The following is a 22,599-nucleotide window of genomic DNA, read 5'->3' on the forward strand; positions in this document are numbered from 1 at the left end:
AACCAGTCTGCCACTCTCCATGAATATCCTTCATTCGGGACAATGGGGCTTAACTCTAATGTCACAGTTGATGACTTTTTATGACAAGATTGTTGGTGTACTTTACAACTGTACGTGCAATAAATGCAGCATATTTTTTTAGATGAGTCTAGAATCAGAGGTTTTGTGTTCTGTCTCCACAGCCCTGCTGCTTGGGCATCACTGTCTTCTAGGCTACAGCACTATAAAGATCAATCCTCTGTTGACAAATTCTGCTACTGGACCTGCCTTAGTTTACATTTTGAACCTATATAGCTCAGCAACCACTGCTTGGTTTTTCATCTGACTACAAATATACATAAAATAAATAAAAAGTACCATTAGATAATGCGCTCTTCCTGCATACCAAATTTCATAAAAAATTGGTGCACTGTTTTTTGCTTTTTGTTGTAGGTTTGGTTAATATTTTTTAATTTTGAGAGATGCCATTTTTAATCATTTGAAAACGAATTAACCAAATTACTTAAAATTTTTAAGCATGTTCACAAAACTGCTAGTTTTCAAAGAAATTAATGCAATGCAAAGTGCATAATAAAATGGGATAACCTTAAACAGTTCCACAAACTATAATTATAGCTGCATTACTGAGAAGCTGCAATTAAAGGGACAGTAAAGTCAAAGTGAAAGCTTCATGATTTGGATAGAAATGCCATTTTAAACAACTTTCCAATTTACTTTTACTCGCTAATTTTCTTCCTTATCTTGGTATCTTTTGTTGAAAAGCATTCCAAGGTAGGCACATGAGCAGCAATGCACTGCTGGAAGCTAGCTGCTTATTAGCTGCTGCACACATGCCTCTTGTCATTGGCTCACACACTGTTTTCTGCTAGCTCCTAGTGGCTCACCTCTACTACTTCAACAAAGGATACCAAAATAATGAAGCAAATGTTGTATTCCATTAAATTATATAGTTTGTTTTACTTTAATGCCTTTACACTCCTGCTCTACCTTTTAATCTGTTTGAGCATAGTGCAATGTCTTCTGTATATATTGTTCAGTTTTAGGAAAAATGGTATATCTTTATTTATTTTTAAAGGAATAATGAACCCAATTTTTTTCTTTCATGATTCAAAGCATGCTATTTTAAGCATCTTTCTAATTTACTCCTGTGATCAATTTTTCTTCGTTCTCTTAGTATCTGTGTTTGAAAAAGCAGGAATGTAAGCTTACCAGTTAGCCCATCTTTGGTTCAGCACCTGGGTACAGATTGTTGATGACCCATAAATGGGCCAGCTCGTAAAGCATATACTCCTGCTTTTCTATCAAAGATACCAAGAGAACTAAAAAAAATGATAACAGGAGTAAATTAGAAAGTTGCTTAAAATTGCATGCTCTATCTGAATCATGAAAAAAAATTTGGGTTCAGTAATTTTTTTTTTTTTTTTAATATAGATTGCTTTTTACTGTGCTCTTTATATAGTGTATATAGTTTTCATTGTAAACAATTATTTTATAAAATACATTGGGATATTATTTTTTCTGCCCTAAATCTTAATGGGGTAAGGGTTTTTGTACTGTTTACCGTTTAAATAAATAATAAATGATCGATCAAGCTCATTTTTTATTTAGAAATACTAAATGAGATTATTTCATTTTTTTTGCATATACACAAACACTTGTGCTTGATATGCATTCTTGATTAATAGTTTATCATGTTATAGGATCATGAGAATAGCTTTATAATATATTACTGTATCAGCTTCATTGTATGTTGGTTCTTTACTGTGCTCAATATTCTGAATTAAATTGAATCCCAACACTTTAAAAAAATAAATTGTTCTTTGACAAGTTGCCTTTTGTAACTACATTTTATTGATGGCTTCTGAGAGGTTCACTTGGTCTTATGATGATCATACTCCTTCATGTGTTACATCACATTCAACCTTCATACACTTTTTGTATTCAGAAACCCTGGAAGCATTTTTATTTCCTCTGATGTTTGTAAGTGCAATCATTCAAGATCAGACCTCCTTAGGGGCATATGCATTAATGGAATCTTAAATTCTGATCTGTGATAGTCCATATAAGACTGTACAACATAAGGCTTGCATGAGCTACTTAAGAGATTCTTAAAGTGTATTGCTTTAGTTATCTAATACCGAAATCTTTACACATTTTTGTTGACATCTTGTCAAATTGTCATCTATCAACTTCTCCTGATAGAAGTTTACCACTAAATATTGAAGATTTAAATTATTATATGTTGTAAATCAGATGTTCACTAATATTAGAGGAACTTTTTAATACAGGAAAAATATAGGACTAAATCAATATAAGCCTTTTAATGTGGGTGAATGCCTTGGTGCATATTTATAATACATTTTGTTTTTATAACATCAACACCCCATATTTTCTTTTGTATTTTTATCTCTTTTACTAAAATAATTATTACCAGGATTCTGACAGTGTCCTAAACAAGGGTAGATAATTTATGTGCATGTAATTGTGCTGCATGTGTTGGCATATGAATAAAATGTTATGCTAATTTGTGTTCTTAATTTATGCATTTTTTTATCTTTTAATAGAGCATCTCATATGATCATTTCACTTGTTGAAAACTATCCTGATTATCGTATAATTAACCTGGATAAGGTAAGTAATTAGGAGTCTTAAACTAATAAAACATTAGATTTTTATTTTTACTACATTTCATTTAACTTAGTAACATATTAGATGTGGCTGGAAAAAGACAGCGGGGCATTGAGTTTAACCTTTACAAGTCTTAATATACTTACGATAAAAGCTCCCATTAAAAAAGGTGACCCATTTAAGCAATCATATCCCTGAATTTTGTTTTTAGCCATAAATGTATCTAAACTATTTTAAGACTTATCTAAGGTATTGGCATTTACTACCTCCTTTGATTGCTCTTTCTGTAAAAACATTTACATTGCTGGAGATTAAATCTCCCTTCAGCCTTAAATTGCCACATAAATTTTGTTTTGGAATAAACAGAGCTTCTGCCATCTCTGTATATGGGCCTTGAATATATTTATATAAAGTAATCATGTCACCTCTCTAATGCCGTGTTTCTAGAGAAGGCAGACCCAGTTTGAGTAACCTCTCCTCATAGCTTAAATTCTCTGTTCCCCTTATTAGCTTTGTGGCCCTTCTCTGAACTTTTTCTAAGTCTGCAATGTCTTTTTTTGAGATTGGTCCACAGAACTGCACTTCATACTCAATATGAAGTCTGACCAAGGATTTATATAGTGACAGAAATATGCTTTCCACCCTTGCATCAATGTCTCTTTCAATACATGCTAGTATCTTATTAGCTTTAGACGCCGCTGCCCTGCATTGTGCACCCATCTTTAGCTTGTTATCTATTACTACTCGCAAATCCCTTTCCTCCTCTGTTTTGCCAAGTCTAGTCCCATTTAAAGGGATACTAAACTCAAATGTTTTTCTTTCATGATCCATTTACTTAACACAGTGAAACCCTTTGGTCTAAATGACTTTAATAACTATGTGTTCCTCTAATAATAAGTCCCCTTCAATGTCCCTGTCTTTCTCCCTTTCCCATCCCAAGCACTATTGTTCCCACTCATTCACATTTGTCATCCTCCTTTTTTCCACAAACATTTTTTTCACACTATTACCCCCTATCAGGACTGTCATGTCCCCTTATTATTCCAAGACCTAGCTCCTTTCTAAACTAATGTCCAAACACACAATTCACTTATCATTGTTGTTCCTTTCACAAATCCCTTACATTCAGATCACATCCCTCACCAAATAACTTCATTTGATCTATTTTTATTGTCCTATTCTGGGCAGTTTTTACCCTTTTTCTTAAATTACTAAACCACCACTTTTTATTGCCACACACTCAATATTATCTAGCCTTATGCACTAAAACTTATAACACCTATTACACTTAACCATTTTACTGTTTTAAGTTAGATTATTCAATTCCCATAACCGCATATCGATATAAGAGAGGAAATAGTATGAGCAAGTAAATGAATCAGATACAAAGATGAGTAATAAATATTCCTCTTTATTTCATTATATATATTATTCCAATCTGATTCATCGACAATACATCATACTACCAAAAGCAAGTATTATATTGTATTTTTTCAGAAATATTCATCCTACGATCCCCTCTTGCACTCGGGAAAACAAAGGGTTAACCATTAACTCGCAAAGCATACGCGGCATTTAATTTAAAAGACAGTAAGATTAACCAATAGTAGATCTCCTCTAATGCATCGCTCGACCAATCAATGCCGAGTGGGCAGGCTTTTCAACCTGAGATAAACTGCTGTCAAATAGCCCGCCGGACCCCTCTGAGGAAGCGTAAAGTGAAACGCGACCGCGTCAGGTGCACCTGTTCTAATTTTAACCAGCACTCTGTGTATTTAGATTTATAAACTTTAAGCTTAAAACTTAAAAAACTTAAGACTTATTAGTCAACTGTTGCTAACAAATGATGGGAAGGATGGGAGGGTGTTAATAACCTAAAATTGAACCGTAACTCTACTCCAATACAGGGGTTACTACTGGATATTGATTCCAATTAGAGCCGTTCACAAAAATGGTATAATCTCACTCCTCCTAAACCCAGAGTGTAATGCTTTTGTAATCATAAAGTATCAAGCAACATTGTAACCCGCTCATACAAAGTGTAACAAGTCTCTCTCCACGGAGTTGTGTTTTTAAAACTCTTTTTTTTCTGGCATGCCAACATAATACATTATATATTATTACTTAAGCTGTCATTTTATTTAACTCGCTATTGAAAGTTAAATTTTAATTCTAAATTCATTATCCATGTGCTAAAAGAGCATTCTTTCTTTTCCCTAATCTTTAAATAGGTTTTTTTTGTGTGTACAATTTAAATCTATGCTCATTGCACACTTCAGACTGCTCACCTCTAATCAATATTCAACAAGGTCAGTGTGAAGACAATAGTTCTCCTTTCAGGACCTCTTTTTCTTTCACTTATATGAATCCGATATAGCATGCAATTTTAAGAAACTTTCTAATTTACTCCTACTATTAATTTTTCTTCATTCTCTTGCTATATTTATTTAAAAAGCAGGAATTTAAAGCTTAGGAGCCAGACCATTTTAAGTTCAGCACCCTGGATAGCGCTTGCTTATTGGTGGCTACATTTAGCAAACCAATAAGCAAGCATATCCCAAGCATGAACCAAAAATGGGCCGGCTCTTAAAGGGACATTATACATTCCGTTTTTTTTTTTCTTTGCATAAATGTTTTGTAGATAATCTATTTATATAGCCCGTTTTTGTTTTTTAAATGGATAGTTTCGCTTATTTCTTCTATAAAGGTAAGACGAGTCCACAGATTCATCCTTTACTTGTGGGATATTATCCTCCTTCTAACAGGAAGTGGCAAAGAGCACCACAGCAGAGCTGTCTATATAGCTCATCCCTTAGCTCCACCCCCCAGTCATTCTCTTTGCCTACTCTAAGTACTAGGAAGGGTAAAGTGAAAGAGGTGATAAAATATTAGTTTTTTAATTTCTTCAAGCAAGAGTTTGTTATTTTAAATGGTACCGGTGTGTACTATTTACTCTGAGGCAGCAGATGAATGAAGACTGCTGCCTCGATGATGATGATATTAGCATTTGTAACTAAGATCCAGTGCTGTTCCCACAGAGGCTGAGGAGTACAGGAAACTTCAGTGTGAGGAACGGTTTCATGCTATGCAGCAGTGAGGTATGTTCAGTCATATTTTTCTGGAGAGACTGTGTATTTCAGAAAGGCTGACATTATACCCAGGAGGGTAAGGGTAAGCAGTAATCATAGAGCTAATAAGAAGGGCATTACTAAGCTTGCAAAAGGAGCCAATTGCAAATATGGTTGACACTAAGTTGTAAATGTTTGTGGGCAAACGTTTTTATGATCTGGGAGTGCTTTAACGTTTTGTGGCAATAACGTTTTGGGCAACTTTATTGAGGGCACACATGGCTTAATTTCTGGGTCTCAGAACCCACATGGCTAGTTATAACCGCTCTGGTGCAGTTCTTTGAGGCTGTAGAGACATCGAGTGAGATGGGCGGGGCCTATTTTCGCGCCTCAGATGCGCAGTTAGTTTCTCGCAGCAAGCTCTAACTCCTGAGGGCCCTGGTGGATGTTTTGGGCCAAATCGAAGCTTTAACCCCACATTTCTATCCCTGAGGGCAGGTAGGGCCACAGCAGGGCTGTGGCAAGGTGCTGAGGGTGCTTTTTTCCGGATCTGGGCCTATTTTCAATCCAGTTTGCATGCAAGTTTAGGCCGTTTTGCAGAACGTGTATGCTTTTTTTCTCTTAAAGGCGCAGTACCGTTTTTTAAGATTGTTATTTTTTTTTCACTAAATAAAGTGTTTTCATGCTTGTTTGTAGTCATTACTAGACTGTTCAACATGTCTGACATTGAGGAAAGTCGATGTTCAATATGTTTAGAAGCCATTGTGGAACCTCCACTTAGAATGTGTCCCTCATGCACTGAAAGGTCAATAAATTGTAAAGAACATATTTTAGCTACTAAAAGTATGTTGCAGGATGATTCTCAGTCAAAAGGGAATCAGTTTATGCCATCTAATTCTCCCCAAGTGTCACAACCATTAACGCCCGTACAAGCGACACCAAGTACTTCTAGTGCGTCTAATTCTTTCACCCTGCAAGATATGGCCGCAGTTATGAATACTACCCTCACAGAGGTTTTATCTAAGCTGCCTGGGTTGCAGGGGAAGCGCAGTAGGTCTGGTGTGAGAACAAACGCTGAGCCTACTGACGCTTTATTAGCCATATCCGATATACCCTCACAATGTTCTGAAGTGAGGGATTTGCTGGCTGAGGGAGAGATTTCTGACTTAGGAAATATGTTCCCTCAGACAGACTAAGATATGACGGCTTTTAAATTTAAACTAGAACACCTCCGCTTATTGCTCAGGAAGGTTTTAGCGATTCTGGATGATTGTGACCCTATTGTAGTTCCAGAGAAATTGTGTAAAATGGACAGATTCCTAGAGGTTCCTGCCTACACTGATGTTTTTCTGGTCCCGAAGAGGATTTCGGAAATTGTTACCAAGGAGTGGGATAGACCAGGTATTCCGTTCGCTCCCCCTCCTACTTTTAAGAAAATGTTTCCCATATCAGATGCCGTGCGGGACTCGTGGCAGACGGTCCCTAAGGTGGAGGGAGTTATTTCTGGCTAAGCGTACAACTATACCTATTGAGGACAATTGTGCTTTCAAAGATCCTATGGATAAAAAATTAAAGGGTCTCCTGAAGAAAATATTTGTTCATCAAGGTTTTCTTCTCCAACCTATAGCGTGCATTGTTCCTGTAACTACTGCAGCGTCCTTTTGGTGCAAGGCTCTGGAAGAGGCTCTTCAGGTTGAGACCCCATTAGATGATATTCTGGATAGTATTAGGGCTCTCAAGCTAGCTAATTCTTTCATTACAGATGCCGCTTTTCAACTAACTAAATTAGCGGCAAAGAATTCAGGTTTGCCATTTTAGCGCGTAGAGCGTTATGGCTTAAGTCCTGGTCTGCTGATGTGTCATCAAAGGCTAAGCTTTTAGCCATCCCTTTCAAGGGTAAGACCCTATTCGGACCTGAACTGAAAGAGATCATTTCAGACATCACTGGAGGGAAAGGCCATGCCCTTCTTCAGGATAAGATGAATAAGATGAGGACCAAACAAAACAATTTTCGTTTCTTTCGAAACTTCAAAGGTGGTCCCTCTACCTCTTCCCCTGCCGCAAAGCAAGAGGGGAATTTTGATCAATCCAAGTCAGTCTGGAGACCTAACCAGACTTGGAACAAGGGTAAACAGGCCAAGAAGCCCGCTGCTGCCACCAAGACAGCATGAAGGGGTAGCCCCCGATCCGAGACCGGATCTAGTAGGGGCAGACTTTCTCTCTTTGCTCAAGCTTGGGCAAGAGACGTTCAGGACTCCTGGGCTTTAGAAATCGTAACCCAGGGGTATCTTCTAGATTTCAAAGATTCTCCCCCAAGGGGGAGATTCCATCTTTCTCAATAGTCTGTAAACCAGACAAAGAGAGAGGCGTTCTTACGCTGTGTAGAAGACCTATATACCATGGGTGTGATCTGCCCAGTTCCGAAAACAGACCAGGGGCAAGGGTTCTACTCCAATCTGTTTGTGGTTCCCAAAAAAGAGGGAACCTTCAGACCAATTTTGGATCTCAAGATCCTAAACAAAATTCTCAGTGTCCCATCCTTCAAGATGGAGACCATTCAGACTATTTTGCCGATGATCCAGGAGGGTCAATATATGACCACCGTGGATTTAAAGGATGCGTATCTACACATTCCAATCCACAAAGATCACCAGTTCCTCAGGTTTGCCTTTCTGGACAAGCATTACCAGTTTGTGGCTCTTCCCTTCGGGTTGGCCACGGCTCCCAGAATTTTCACAAAGGTGTTAGGGTCCCTTCTGGCAATTCTAAGGCCGCGGGGCATAGCTGTGGCACCTTATCTGGACGATATCTTAATCCAGGCGTCGACTTACCAACTAGCCAAGTCTCACACGGACATCGTGTTGGCTTTTCTAAGATCTCACGGGTGGAAGGTGAACGTAAAAAAGAGTTCACTTATCCCTCTCACAAGGGTTCCATTCCTGGGAACTCTGATAGATTCGGTGGACATGAAAATTTTTCTGACGGAGGTCAGGAAATCAAAAATTTTATCCATCTGCCAAGCTCTTCATTCCATTCCTCGGCCGTCAGTGGCTCAGTGTATGGAGGTAATCGGCTTAATGGTAGCGGCAATGGACATAGTTCCGTTTGCTCGCTTGCATCTCAGACCACTGCAACTTTGCATGCTCAGACAGTGGAATGGGGATTATGCAGATTTATCTCCTCAGATAAATCTGGAGCAAGAGACCAGAGACTCTCTTCTTTGGTGGTTGTCACAGGATCATCTGTCCAAGGAAATGTGTTTCCGCAGGCCTGCGTGGGTCATAGTGACGACGGACACCAGCCTATTGGGCTGGGGTGCAGTCTGGAATTCCCTGAAAGCACAGGGTTTGTGGACTCGGGAGGAGGCTCTCCTCCCGATAAATATTCTAGAACTGAGAGCGATATTCAACGCGCTTCAGGCGTGGCCTCAGCTGGCGTCGGCCAGATTCATAAGATTCCAGTCGGAAAATATCATGACTTTAGCATATATCATCAGGGGGGAACAAAGAGTTTTCTAGCGATGATAGAGGTTTCCAAAATAATTTGATGGGCAGAGACTCACTCTTGCCATCTATCAGCAATCTATATCCCAGGGGTGGAGAACTGGGAAGCGGATTTTCGAAGTCGTCAGACATTTCATCCGGGGGAGTGGGAACTCCATCCGGAGCTGTTTGCACAATTGATTCAGCAATGGGGCACACCAGAATTGGATCTGATGGCGTCTCGTCAGAACGCCAAACTTCCTCGTTACTGGTCCAGATCAAGGGACCCTCAGGCAGTACTGATAGGTGCTCTAGCAGTCCCTGGTCGTTCAACCTGGCTTATGTGTTTCCACCATTTTCTCTTTTTCCTCGTTTGATTGCCAGAATCGAACAGGAGAGAGCTTCGGTGTTTTTGATTGCACCTGCGTGGCCACGCAGGACTTGGTATGCAGACCTGGTGGACATGTCATCTCTTCCACCATGGACGCTGCCACTGAGACAGGACCTTCTGATCCAAGGTCCGTTCCAGCATCCAAATCTAGTTTCTCTGCGGCTGACTGCTTGGAGATTGAACGCTTGATCTTATCCAAGCGGGGTTTCTCGGAGTCGGTCATAGATACCTTGATTCAGGCTCGAAAGCCTGTCACCAGGAAAATTTATCATAAGATATGGCGTAAATATCTTTATTGGTGCGAATCCAAAGGCTACTCGTGGAGTAAGATCAGGATTCCTAGGATTGGAGAAGGGGCTATCAGCTAGTTCCTTAAAGGGACAGATATCTGCTTTATCAATTTTACTGCACAAACGTCTGGCAGATGTTCCAGACGTTCAGTCGTTCTGTCAGGCTTTAGTTAGAATCAAGCCTGTGTTTAAACCTGTTGCTCCGCCATGCAGTTTGAATTTAGTTCTTAAAGTTCTTCAAGAGGTTCCGTTTGAACCTATGCATTTCATAGATATCAAGCTTCTATCTTGGAAAGTTCTGTTTTTAGTTGCTATCTCTTCGGCTCAAAGAGTTTCTGAACTATCTGCATTGCAATGCGACTCGCCTTATCTTGTTTTCCATGCTGATAAGGTGATTTTGCGTACCAAACCTGGATTCCTTCCTAAGGTTGTTACTAATAAGAATATTAATCTGGAAATTGTTGTTCCTTCTCTGTGTCCTAATCGTTCCTCTAAGAAGGAGCGTCTATTGCACAACTTGGACGTGGTTCGTGCTTTAAAGTTTTACTTGCAAGCGACCAAAGATTTCCGTCAAACATCTTTTTTGTTTGTTGTCTATTCTGGAAAATGTAGAGGTCAAAAAGCTACGGCTACCTCTCTTGCCTTTTGGCTGAAAAGCATCATCCGTTTGGCATACGAGACTGCTGGACAGCAGCCTCCTGAAAGAATTACAGCTCACTCTACTAGAGCGGTGGCTTCCACATGGGCTTTTAAAAATGTTGCTTCTGTTGAACAGATTTGTAAGGCTGCGACTTGGTCTTCGCTTCTACCTTTTCCAAATTTTACAAATTTGATACCTTTGCTTCTTCGGAGGCTATTTTTGGGAGAAAAGTTCTTCAAGCAGTGGTGCCTTCTGTTTAACCATCTGTCTTGTCTCTCCCATTCATCCGTGTCCTGTAGCTTTGGTATTGTATCCCACAAGTGAAAGATGAAACCGTGGACTCGTCTTACCTTTTTATAGAAGAAAAGTAAATTTATGCTTACCTGATAAATTAATTTCTTCTATGGTAAGACGAGTCCACGGCCCGCCCTGTCATTTTAAGACAGATTATATTTTTTTTATTTAAACTTCAGTCACCTCTGCACCTTGTAGTTTCTCCTTTTTCTTCCTGTACCTTCGGTCGAATGACTGGGGGGTGGAGCTAAGGGAGAAGCTATATAGACAGCTCTGCTGTGGTGCTCTTTTCCACTTCCTGTTAGCAGGAGGATAATATCCCACAAGTAAAGGATGAATCTGTGGACTCGTCTTACCATAGAAGAAATTAATTTATCAGATAAGCATAAATTTACTTTTTTAAATAACATTGCTCTGATTTTCAGACTCGTAACCAAGCCCCAAAGTTTTAGGAGAATACCGACGTATACCTACTCCAGCTTGCTTCTGTTTGTGTAAAGGGTCTTTTTATATGCAAAGGAGGGGGTAGTGTCTGATATTTCCCACTTGCAGTGGGTGTTCTAGTAACCTTTTAAACAGAGCTAAACTTGAAGCTTCTAAGTAAGTTTTTAAACGGTTTTATACTGTATTTTTATATCTGTGCATATTATTTTTTAGAGTAGTATCTATTACATGCAGTTATATGAAAATTGGTGTATACTGTCCCTTTTAAGCTTTACATTGCTGCTTTTTAAATAAAGATAGCAATAGAATGAAGAAAAATTGATAATAGGAGTACATTAGAAAGTTACTTAAAATTACTGCTCTATCTAAATCACTAAAGAAAAAAAAATGGGTTTAGTGTCCCTTTAAATAATAGATTACCTGCTTATTTTTACTTCCAAAATGTAGAACCTTGCAATTTTTAGTATTACATCTCATTTTCCATTTACCTGCCCATTCTTCTAATTTTTGTAGATCCCTTGTAAAGCAGTTTCATTCTGCACTGACCTAATGACCTTACACAACTTTGTATCATCTGCAAAAATAGAGATGTTGCTATGTATTCCTTGCTCAGAGTCATTGATAAAAATTTCAGGACCCAGTACTGATCCCTGGTGGACTCCACTAATTACCTTTGTCTAATCTGAGTATGATCCATTTACTACTGCTCGTTACTCCCTGTCTTTTTATCCAGTTATTTATCTATGAGCTTAAATTTTCAGCTATTCAGTCCCTTAAAGGGACAGTCTACACCTTAGTAATCTTAAAGTCTTACCTTAGATTAAGATGCAAATAGGCTCCTGAACCTTTTCTATAACATGCAGCAGGAACAGTAAAAAAGTTATTTTAAAATGAATAGTGTTTCTTGCCGGTTTGAAATGGCTGCTAAGCTCAACCCACTGATGACACAATCTGGGTTGCCTCCAGGCACTCTGCTGAATAGCATTGACAGTCTGTTGAATCCAATTAGCGAGCCTTTTGAGATTGGATGTCATATGCAGTGGGCTGAGCTTGGCAGTCATGTCAAAGTGGCCAGAAACAATATTAATTTTAAAATAACTTTTTCTCCTGTTAAGTGTGGTCAGTCCACGGGTCATCATTACTTCTGGGATATTAACTCCTCCCCAACAGGAAGTGCAAGAGGATTCACCCAGCAGAGCTGCTATATAGCTCCTCCCCTCTACGTCACCCCCAGTCATTCTCTTGCACCCAACGAATAGATAGGATGTGTGAGAGGACTGTGGTGATTATACTTAGTTTCATACCTTCAATCAAAAGTTTGTTATTTTATAATAGCACCGGAGTGTGTTATTCCTTCTCTGGTAGAATTTGAAGAAGAATCTACCTGAGTTTTTTCTATGATTTTAGCCGGCGTAGTTAAGATCATATTGCTGTTTCTCGGCCATCTGAGGAGAGGTAAACTTCAGATCAGGGGACAGCGGGCAGATTAATCTGCAAAGAGGTATGTAGCAGCTTATTATTTTCTGACAATGGAATTGATGAGAAAATTCTGCCATACCGATATAATGTAAACTCAGCCTTAAATGCAGTAGCAGCAACTGGTATCAGGCTGTCATGTATGTATATTTTACACTTCAGTATTCTGGGGAATGGCACTTCACTGGAATTATACTATATGCATAAGACTTTAGCCTAATTTGCAGGGACTAGCAACAGGCTTTTTAATAACACTTAATTTATTTAATGTTAAACGTTTTTTGCTGGCATGTAAAATCGTTTAATTTTCTGAGGTACTGGGTGAAAAAATGTTTTGGGCACTAATTTTTTCCACTTGGCAGTCGTTTTATTTAATTTATGACAGTTTACTGATCTCTCTCACTGTTGTGTGTGAGGGGGAGGGGCCTTTTTTGGCACTTTTGCTACGCATCAAAAAATTCAGTCAGAAGTTTATTGTCTTCCCTGCATGATCCGGTTCATCTCTACAGAACTCAGGGGTCTTCAAAACTTGTTTTGAGGGAGGTAATCACTCACAGCAGAGCTGTGAGATTGTAGTTGACTGTGATAAAAAACGTTTATTTCTGTATTTTTTTTTTTTTTCTGCTATCAGGGTTAGTTATCCTTTGCTAATGGGAGCAATCCTTTGCTAAAATTGTGTTTTTACAAAGATTTGATGCTATAACTTTTCAGTTTATTAATTTTCAACTGTCATAACTTTTTCTGTGCTTCTTATAGGCACAGTACGTTTTCATATTATAGTAAATTACTTGAAAAGTATTTCCAAGTTGCTAGTTTATTTGCTAGTGTGTTAAACATGTCTGATTCAGAGGAAGATATCTGTGCTATATGTGCTAAAGCCAAAGTGGAGCCCAATAGAAATTTATGTACTAACTGCATTGATGCTACTTTAAATAAAAGTCAATCTGTACAAATTGAACATATTTCACCAAACAACGAGGGGAGAGTTATGCCGACTAACTCGCCTCACGTGTCAGTACCTGCATCTCCCGCTCGGGAGGTGCGTGATATTGTAGCGCCGAGTACATCTGGGCGGCCATTACAAATCACATTACAGGATATGGCTACTGTTATGACTGAAGTTTTGGCTAAATTACCAGAACTAAGAGGTAAGCGTGATCACTCTGGGGTGAGAACAGAGTGCGCTGATAATATTAGGGCCATGTCAGACACTGCGTCACAATTTGCAGAACATGAGGACGGAGAGCTTCATTCTGCGGGTGACGGTTCTGATCCAAACAAACTGGATTCAGACATTTCAAATTTTAAATTTAAGCTGGAAAACCTCCGTGTATTACTAGGGGAGGTGTTAGGGGCTCTGAATGATTGTAACACAGTTGCAATACCAGAGAAAATGTGTAGCTTGGATAAATATTTTGCGGTACCGTCGAGTACTGACGTTTTTCCTATACCTAAGAGACTTACTGAAATTGTTACTAAGGAGTGGGATAGACCCGGTGTGCCGTTCTCACCCCCTCCGATATTTAGAAAGATGTTTCCAATAGACGCCACCACAAGGGACTTATGGCAAACAGTCCCTAAGGTGGAGGGAGCAGTTTCTACTTTAGCTAAGCGTACCACTATCCCGGTGGAGGATAGCTGTGCCTTTTCAGATCCAATGGATAAAAAGTTAGAGGGTTACCTTAAGAAAATGTTTGTTCAACAAGGTTTTATATTGCAACCTCTTGCATGCATTGCGCCTGTCACGGCTGCAGCAGCATTTTGGTTTGAGTCTCTGGAAGAGACTCTTGAATCAGCTCCATTAGATGAGATTACACACAAGCTTAAAGCCCTTAAGTTAGCTAACTCATTTATTTCGGATGCCGTAGTACATTTAACTAAACTTACGGCTAAGAATTCTGGATTCGCCATTCAGGCGCGCAGAGCACTGTGGCTAAAATCCTGGTCAGCTGACGTTACTTCTAAATCTAAATTACTTAATATACCTTTCAAAGGGCAGACCTTATTCCGGCCCGGATTGAAAGAAATTATCGCTGACATTACAGGAGGTAAAGGCCATGCCCTGCCTCAAGACAGAGCCAAACCTAAGGCTAGACAGTCTAATTTTCGTTCCTTTCGTAATTTCAAAGCAGGAGCAGCATCAACTTCCTCTGCACCAAAACAGGAAGGAGCTGTTGCTCGCTACAGACAAGGCTGGAGACCTAACCAGTCCTGGAACAAGGGCAAGCAGGCCAGGAAACCTGCTGCTGCCCCTAAGACAGCATGAATTGAGGGCCCCCGATCCGGGAACAGATCTAGTGGGGGGCAGACTTTCTCTCTTCGCCCAGGCTTGGGCAAGAGATGTCCAGGATCCCTGGGCGTTAGAGATCATATCTCAGGGATACCTTCTGGACTTCAAATCCTCTCCCCCAAGAGGGAGATTTCATCTGTCAAGGTTGTCAACAAACCAAATAAAGAAAGAGGCGTTTCTACGCTGCGTACAAGATCTTTTATTAATGGGAGTGATCCATCCGGTTCCGCGGTCGGAACAAGGACAAGGGTTTTACTCAAATCTGTTTGTGGTTCCCAAAAAAGAGGGAACTTTCAGGCCAGTCTTGGATTTAAAGATCCTAAACAAATTCCTAAGAGTTCCTATTCGGACAATTTTACCCATGATCCAAAAGGGTCAGTACATGACCACAGTGGATTTAAAGGATGCTTACCTTCACATACCGATTCACAAAGATCATTACCGGTATCTAAGGTTTGCCTTTCTAGACAGGCATTACCAGTTTGTAGCTCTTCCATTCGGACTGGCTACGGCTCCAAGAATCTTCACAAAGGTTCTGGGTGCTCTTCTGGCGGTACTAAGACCGCGAGGAATTTCGGTAGCTCCGTACCTAGACGACATTCTGATACAAGCTTCAAGCTTTCAAACTGCCAAGTCTCATACAAAGTTAGTACTGGCATTTCTAAGGTCGCATGGATGGAAGGTGAACGAAAAGAAGAGTTCTCTCTTTCCACTCACAAGAGTTCCCTTCTTGGGGACTCTTATAGATTCTGTAGAAATGAAGATTTACCTGACAGAAGACAGGTTAACAAAGCTTCAAAATGCATGCCGTGTCCTTCATTCCATTCAACACCCGTCAGTAGCTCAATGCATGGAGGTGATCGGCTTAATGGTAGCGGCAATGGACATAGTACCCTTTGCACGCCTACATCTCAGACCGCTGCAATTGTGCATGCTAAGTCAGTGGAATGGGGATTACTCAGACTTGTCCCCTACTCTGAATCTGGATCAAGAGACCAGAAATTCTCTTCTATGGTGGCTTTCTCGGCCACATCTGTCCAGGGGGATGCCATTCAGCAGGCCGGACTGGACAATTGTAACAACAGACGCCAGCCTACTAGGTTGGGGCGCTGTCTGGAATTCTCTGAAGGCTCAGGGACAATGGAATCAGGAGGAGAGTCTCCTACCAATAAACATTCTGGAATTGAGAGCAGTTCTCAATGCCCTTCTGGCTTGGCCCCAGTTAACAACTCGGGGGTTCATCAGGTTTCAGTCGGACAACATCACGACTGTAGCTTACATCAACCATCAGGGAGGGACAAGAAGCTCCCTAGCAATGATGGAAGTATCAAAGATAATTCGCTGGGCAGAGTCTCACTCTTGCCACCTGTCAGCAATCCACATCCCGGGAGTGGAGAACTGGGAGGCGGATTTCCTAAGTCGTCAGACTTTTCATCCGGGGGAGTGGGAACTTCATCCGGAGGTCTTTGCCCAAATACTTCGACGTTGGGGCAAACCAGAGATAGATCTCATGGCGTCTCGACAGAACGCCAAGCTTCCTCATTACGGGTCCAGATCCAGGGATCCGGGAGCGGTTTTGATAGATGCTTTGACAGCACCTTGGACCTTCGGGATGGCTTATGTGTTTCCACCCTTCCCGATGCTTTCTCGATTGATTGCCAGAATCAAACAGGAGAGAGCATCAGTGATTCTAATAGCGCCTGCATGGCCACGCAGGACTTGGTATGCAGATCTAGTGGACATGTCATCCTGTCCACCTTGGTCTCTACCTCTGAAACAGGACCTTCTGATCCAGGGTCCCTTCAAACATCAAAATCTAATTTCTCTGAAGTTGACTGCTTGGAAATTGAACGCTTGATTTTATCAAAACGTGGTTTTTCTGAGTCAGTTATTGATACCTTAATACAGGCTAGGAAGCCTGTTACCAGAAAGATTTACCATAAGATATGGCGCAAATACTTATATTGGTGCGAATCCAAGAGTTACTCATGGAGTAAGGTTAGGATTCCGAGGATATTGTCTTTTCTACAAGAAGGTTTAGAAAAGGGTTTATCCGCTAGTTCCTTAAAGGGACAGATTTCAGCTCTGTCCATTCTTTTACACAAACGTCTGTCAGAAGTTCCGGACGTTCAAGCTTTTTGTCAGGCTTTAGCTAGGATCAAGCCTGTGTTTAAAACTGTTGCTCCACCATGGAGTTTGAACTTAGTTCTTAATGTTTTACAGGGTGTTCCGTTTGAACCCCTCCATTCCATTGATATCAAGCTGTTATCTTGGAAAGTTCTGTTTTTAATGGAGATTTCCTCGGCTCGAAGAGTCTCTGAGTTATCTGCTTTACATTGTGATTCTCCTTATCTGATTTTTCATTCAGACAAGGTAGTTCTGCGTACTAAACCTGGGTTCCTACCTAAGGTGGTCACTAACAGGAATATCAATCAAGAGATTGTGGTTCCATCTTTGTGTCCTAATCCTTCTTCGAAGAAGGAACGTCTGCTACACAATCTAGATGTAGTCCGTGCCCTGAAATTTTATCTACAGGCAACTAAGGATTTTCGACAAACGTCTTCCCTGTTTGTCGTTTATTCTGGTCAGAGGAGAGGTCAAAAAGCTTCGGCTACCTCTCTCTCTTTTTGGCTTCGTAGCATAATACGGTTAGCCTATGAGACTGCTGGACAGCAGCCTCCTGAAAGAATTACAGCACATTCTACTAGAGCTGTGGCTTCCACTTGGGCCTTTAAGAATGAGGCTTCTGTTGAACAGATTTGCAAGGCTGCAACTTGGTCTTCTCTTCATACTTTTTCCAAATTTTACAAATTTGACACTTTTGCTTCTTTGGAGGCTGTTTTTGGGAGAAAGGTTCTTCAGGCAGTGGTTCCTTCCGTATAAAGAGCCTGCCTGTCCCTCCCGTCATCCGTGTACTTTAGCTTTGGTATTGGTATCCCAGAAGTAATGATGACCCGTGGACTGACCACACTTAACAGGAGAAAACAAAATTTATGCTTACCTGATAAATTCCTTTCTCCTGTAGTGTGGTCAGTCCACGGCCCGCCCTGTTTTTTATGGCAGGTAAAAAATTTTTTGAATTATACTCCAGTCACCACTACACCCTTTGGCTTCTCCTTTCTCGTTGGTCCTTGGTCGAATGACTGGAGGTGACGTAGAGGGGAGGAGCTATATAGCAGCTCTGCTGGGTGAATCCTCTTGCACTTCCTGTTGGGGAGGAGTTAATATCCCAGAAGTAATGATGACCCGTGGACTGACCACACTACAGGAGAAAGGAATTTATCAGGTAAGCATAAATTTTGTTTTTACCATTCCTGCTGCATGATATAGAAAAGGTGCAGGAGGCTATTTGCAGCTTAATCTAAGGTAAGACTTTCAGATGACCAAGGTGTAGAATGTACCTTTAATTTTGTACATTAATCTCTCATGTGGTACTGTAACAAATGCCTTCGTATACAAAATTCAAGTATATAACATCAACTGATTCCCCTTTTTCTATATTTTTACTTCCTTCCTCATAGTATCTAATTAGATCAGTTTGACATGATCTATTTCTCATAAACCCATGCTGATTTGAACTCCTAATCTTGTTTACACGAATAAACTCATCAATAAAAATCCCTTATAATCTCTTCAATTATCTTTCCCACTATTGATTTAAGGTCCGATTATTTAAAAGGCCATAATACCCAAATGTTGAAACACTTGAAAGTGATGCAGCATAGCTGTAAAAAGCTGTCTAGAAAATATCACCTGAACATCTCTATGTAAAAAAGAAAGATATTTTACCTCAAAAGTTCCTCAGTAGCCACATCCCATTGTAAAGGACTTCTAAGCAGCAAATCAGTATGTCTGTCCCAGGACAGCTAAGGGGTTGAGCCTCGTGCACTCTCATGTTATTTCCCTATTCAGTTTAAAGGATGTTTACAATGAAATCTCATGAGAGTTAAGTGAAATCTCATGAGATCACAGTAAAAGAGTTCATGACCTCAGCACTGCTGATGCTGATTGGCTGCAGTTCATTTCATTTTTTTATTTATTTTTTTTACCTACAGCTGGGCAGCAGCTGAGTATAACTTTTTACACAGAACTTACTCTGCTGAGCTGATGAAGTTGTGAGGTAAAATATCTTCCTTTTTTACATAGAGATGCTCAGGTGATATTTTCCTGTCGGCTTTTTACAGTTATACTGCATCAGTTTTAATTGATTTAGCATACGAGTATTATGTCCCTTTAAGCAGCAAAAATACCTCAAAAAGTTATACCGTTTCCACTTTTATTTGTTGTTATGCTTTATGTAGACAAACATAAATAAATTGGATGCAAGAAGCGCTTCCAGTTGTAGGAAATGTAATGCTGGTTTATAGAAGGCGGTTCCCTTTGTACTGTTTTATTCAAGCTTTATAAATCTTTATGAAATTAGTTTTTAGCCAAGAAACACAATTCTGATATGTGAAGTTTGTGTCTGTAGTTTGCCCATACTCTACCACAGACTTTGTGCCTTTTAAGCATATCTCGAATTGATGTACCTTTCACGGACTGTACGGTTCTTTTAATCTGAGAATAAGCTCTAATTGGAATGTAATAATCAGCATTTAATTAGTGGGATTGAATCCCTTGAGACTGTTTTAGTTTTCCCAGTAAAGGTTTCTTTGCAGTAATTTTCCTTTTGATATCTCAAGCTTAGCTGGGCATTATGAAACCAGACTGAGAAATATAAAACGGTATGCCTCTGTCTAACTCCTTTTCTACAATTCAGATATCCATGGTCAGTATTTGAGTGATCTACTTACTTTACATACTTTGAGCTACATGTTGCTGAACAAAAAGGAGCTCTTGAGCTGCAAATATTTCACAGTAAAACTTTACAATGATATACTGGCAAGCAGTATATGTCTGGGTGCTTCAGCCTCAAACTCTGGTGGTACCTAGTCAATTGTATTATTTATGCTTAACAATTCACTGATATTTAGTTGACAAAAAAGTTTAAAAGAAATATAGAAAAATATGTTTGACCATGAAATGGTTGCAGGAACCCATAATTCTGCTATTGTGATACAGTGATGCAAAAGAAAATAATAATTAGTTAAAGCTAAATCATTTAGTAGCTGAATAGCTTACAACCACTCAAGAACAGATTGTTAGCCAGTCACAAACTGTGGTCCCATTGGTGAGGTTTCAGGCGCATGGTTGACAAAGATGGTATGTAAGGTAAATGACTAACCTAGTTTCAGCAGTTGGTGCCAATATGACACTAATAGTGACTTTATTAGAAAATTGATATTGCACACAGATTATGCAGCTCTTAATAGTGCTAGAAATGTATTGTATAACATTAGAACATGAGGGCTAGAGGCAAAGCCGATTTTAAAGAGATATTAAGCTGCTGGGTACAACTACAGTAGTATGGTTACTACTCACAGTGCTATTGTTTTGACTCCTGTACCGGCTGCTCTCTTTAAAGCTATTCTCTTATTTTAACTCATTACAGAATCTAGTTGGTAAAGATCTGCATTTTATACTGGGCGCCACCATCTTGTAGCTTATGTATTCTTGCACCCTGTGATAGGGGCACTGCACTTTCACAGTTCTGCTTTTTGACAGCTCTACCTTTTCAGTTTAGCTCACATAATAGTGAGCAGAAGTGCTAAATTTTGCATTTTTTTTCAAACAGTTTAAAAGTTAATTATAAGCTACAAAATGACAATGCCCAGTAAGAAGATACAGAGCCTCACTAACTAATATTTGTAAGGGGTTAAAATAAGAGAATTACTTTGAATACAGCTGCAGGCACAAGAGGAAAAACAATAACATGGTGAATAGTAACCATTGCATTGTAGTTGTACTGAACAGTTTAATGTCTCTTTAAGAATAACCCTGTGTAAGATAATGTCAGTTTGTTTGCCTTCTAACACAGGAATATTAATAAATTCTGTTTAATCTCAAGCCCAAAAGGACTATTGATCAAACAAAATACATTTCTTCTGTTAAGTGTGATCAGTCCACGGGTCATCATTACTTCTGGGATATTACTCCTCCCCAACAGGAAGTGCAAGAGGATTCACCCAGCAGAGCTGCATATAGCTCCTCCCCTCTACGTCACTCCCAGTCATTCTCTTGCACCCAACGACTAGATAGGATGTGTGAGAGGACTATGGTGATTATACTTAGTTTTATATCTTCAATCAAAAGTTTGTTATTTTAAAATAGCACCGGAGTGTGTTATTACCTCTCTGGCAGAGTTTGAAGAAGAATCTACCAGAGTTTTGCTATGATTTTAGCCGGAGTAGTTAAGATCATATTGCTGTTCTCGGCCATCTGAGGAGTGAGGTAAACTTCAGATCAGGGGACAGCGGGCAGATGAATCTGCATAGAGGTATGTAGCAGTTTTTATTTTCTGACAATGGAATTGATGAGAAAATTCTGCCATACCGATATAATGTCATGTATGTATACTTTACACTTCAGTATTCTGGGGAATGGTACTTCACTAGAATTACACTGTAAGAAATACATAAAGCTGTTTAATAACTAGAGATTATGTTTAACGTTTTTGCTGGAATGTAAAATCGTTTTCATTTGCTGAGGTACTGTGTGAATAAATGTTTGGGCACTATTTTTCCACTTGGCAGTTGCTTAATCTGTTTTTCTGACAGTTTCTGTTCTCCCTCACTGCTGTGTGTGAGGGGGAGGGGCCGTTTTTTTGGCGCTTTTTCTATGCATCAAATATTTCAGTCAGCAACTCATTGTATTCCCTGCATGATCCGGTTCATCTCTACAGAGCTCAGGGGTCTTCAAAACTTATTTTGAGGGAGGTAATTTCTCTCAGCAGAGCTGTGAGAATTATAGTTTGACTGAGATAAAAAACGTTTATTCTGTAATTTGTTTCCTGCTTTCAGAATTTGTTATCTTTGCTAATGGGATTAAACCTTTGCTAAAGTTGTGTTGTTTACAAGGATTGAGGCTATAACTGTTTCAATTTATTAATTTTCAACTGTCATAGATCTTCTGTGCTTCTTAAAGGCACAGTACATTTTAATATTATTCTAATTGAATTGTATTTCCAAGGGTCAATACATGACCACTGTAGATTTAAAAGATGCTTACCTTCACATACCGATTCACAAAGATCATTATCGGTACCTAAGGTTTGCCTTCCTAGACAGGCATTACCAGTTTGTGGCTCTTCCATTCGGATTGGCTACAGCTCCAAGAATCTTCACAAAGGTTCTGGGTGCTCTTCTGGCGGTACTAAGACCGCGGGGAATCTCGGTAGCTCCATACCTAGACGACATTCTGATACAAGCTTCAAGCTTTCAAACTGCCAAGTCTCATACAGAGTTAGTGCTGGCATTTCTAAGGTCACATGGATGGAAGGTGAACGAAAAGAAAAGTTCACTCGTTCCACTCACAAGAGTTCCCTTCCTGGGGACTCTTATAGATTCTGTAGAAATGAAGATTTACCTGACAGAGGACAGGCTAACAAGACTTCAAAGTGCTTGCCGCACCCTTCATTCCATTCAACACCCGTCAGTGGCTCAATGCATGGAGGTAATCGGCTTAATGGTAGCGGCAATGGACATAGTACCCTTTGCA

The 22,599-nt window shown here is 39.7% G+C and overlaps 1 protein-coding gene across 1 annotated transcript in view; it reads left to right on the forward strand.

The window, feature by feature from the left end:
• TGDS (TDP-glucose 4,6-dehydratase) overlaps positions 1 to 22,599 on the forward strand; it is a 465,953-nt gene that overhangs the window by 31,367 nt on the left and 411,987 nt on the right. Inside the window, exon 2 of the mRNA XM_053707844.1 lies at positions 2,565 to 2,631. Within this exon, the coding sequence (XP_053563819.1) occupies positions 2,565 to 2,631 (67 nt within the window). The remainder of the gene's footprint in view (positions 1 to 2,564; positions 2,632 to 22,599) is intronic.

This window comes from Bombina bombina, chromosome 3 (assembly GCF_027579735.1).
Source record: "Bombina bombina isolate aBomBom1 chromosome 3, aBomBom1.pri, whole genome shotgun sequence".
Taxonomy (NCBI): Eukaryota; Metazoa; Chordata; class Amphibia; order Anura; family Bombinatoridae; genus Bombina; species Bombina bombina.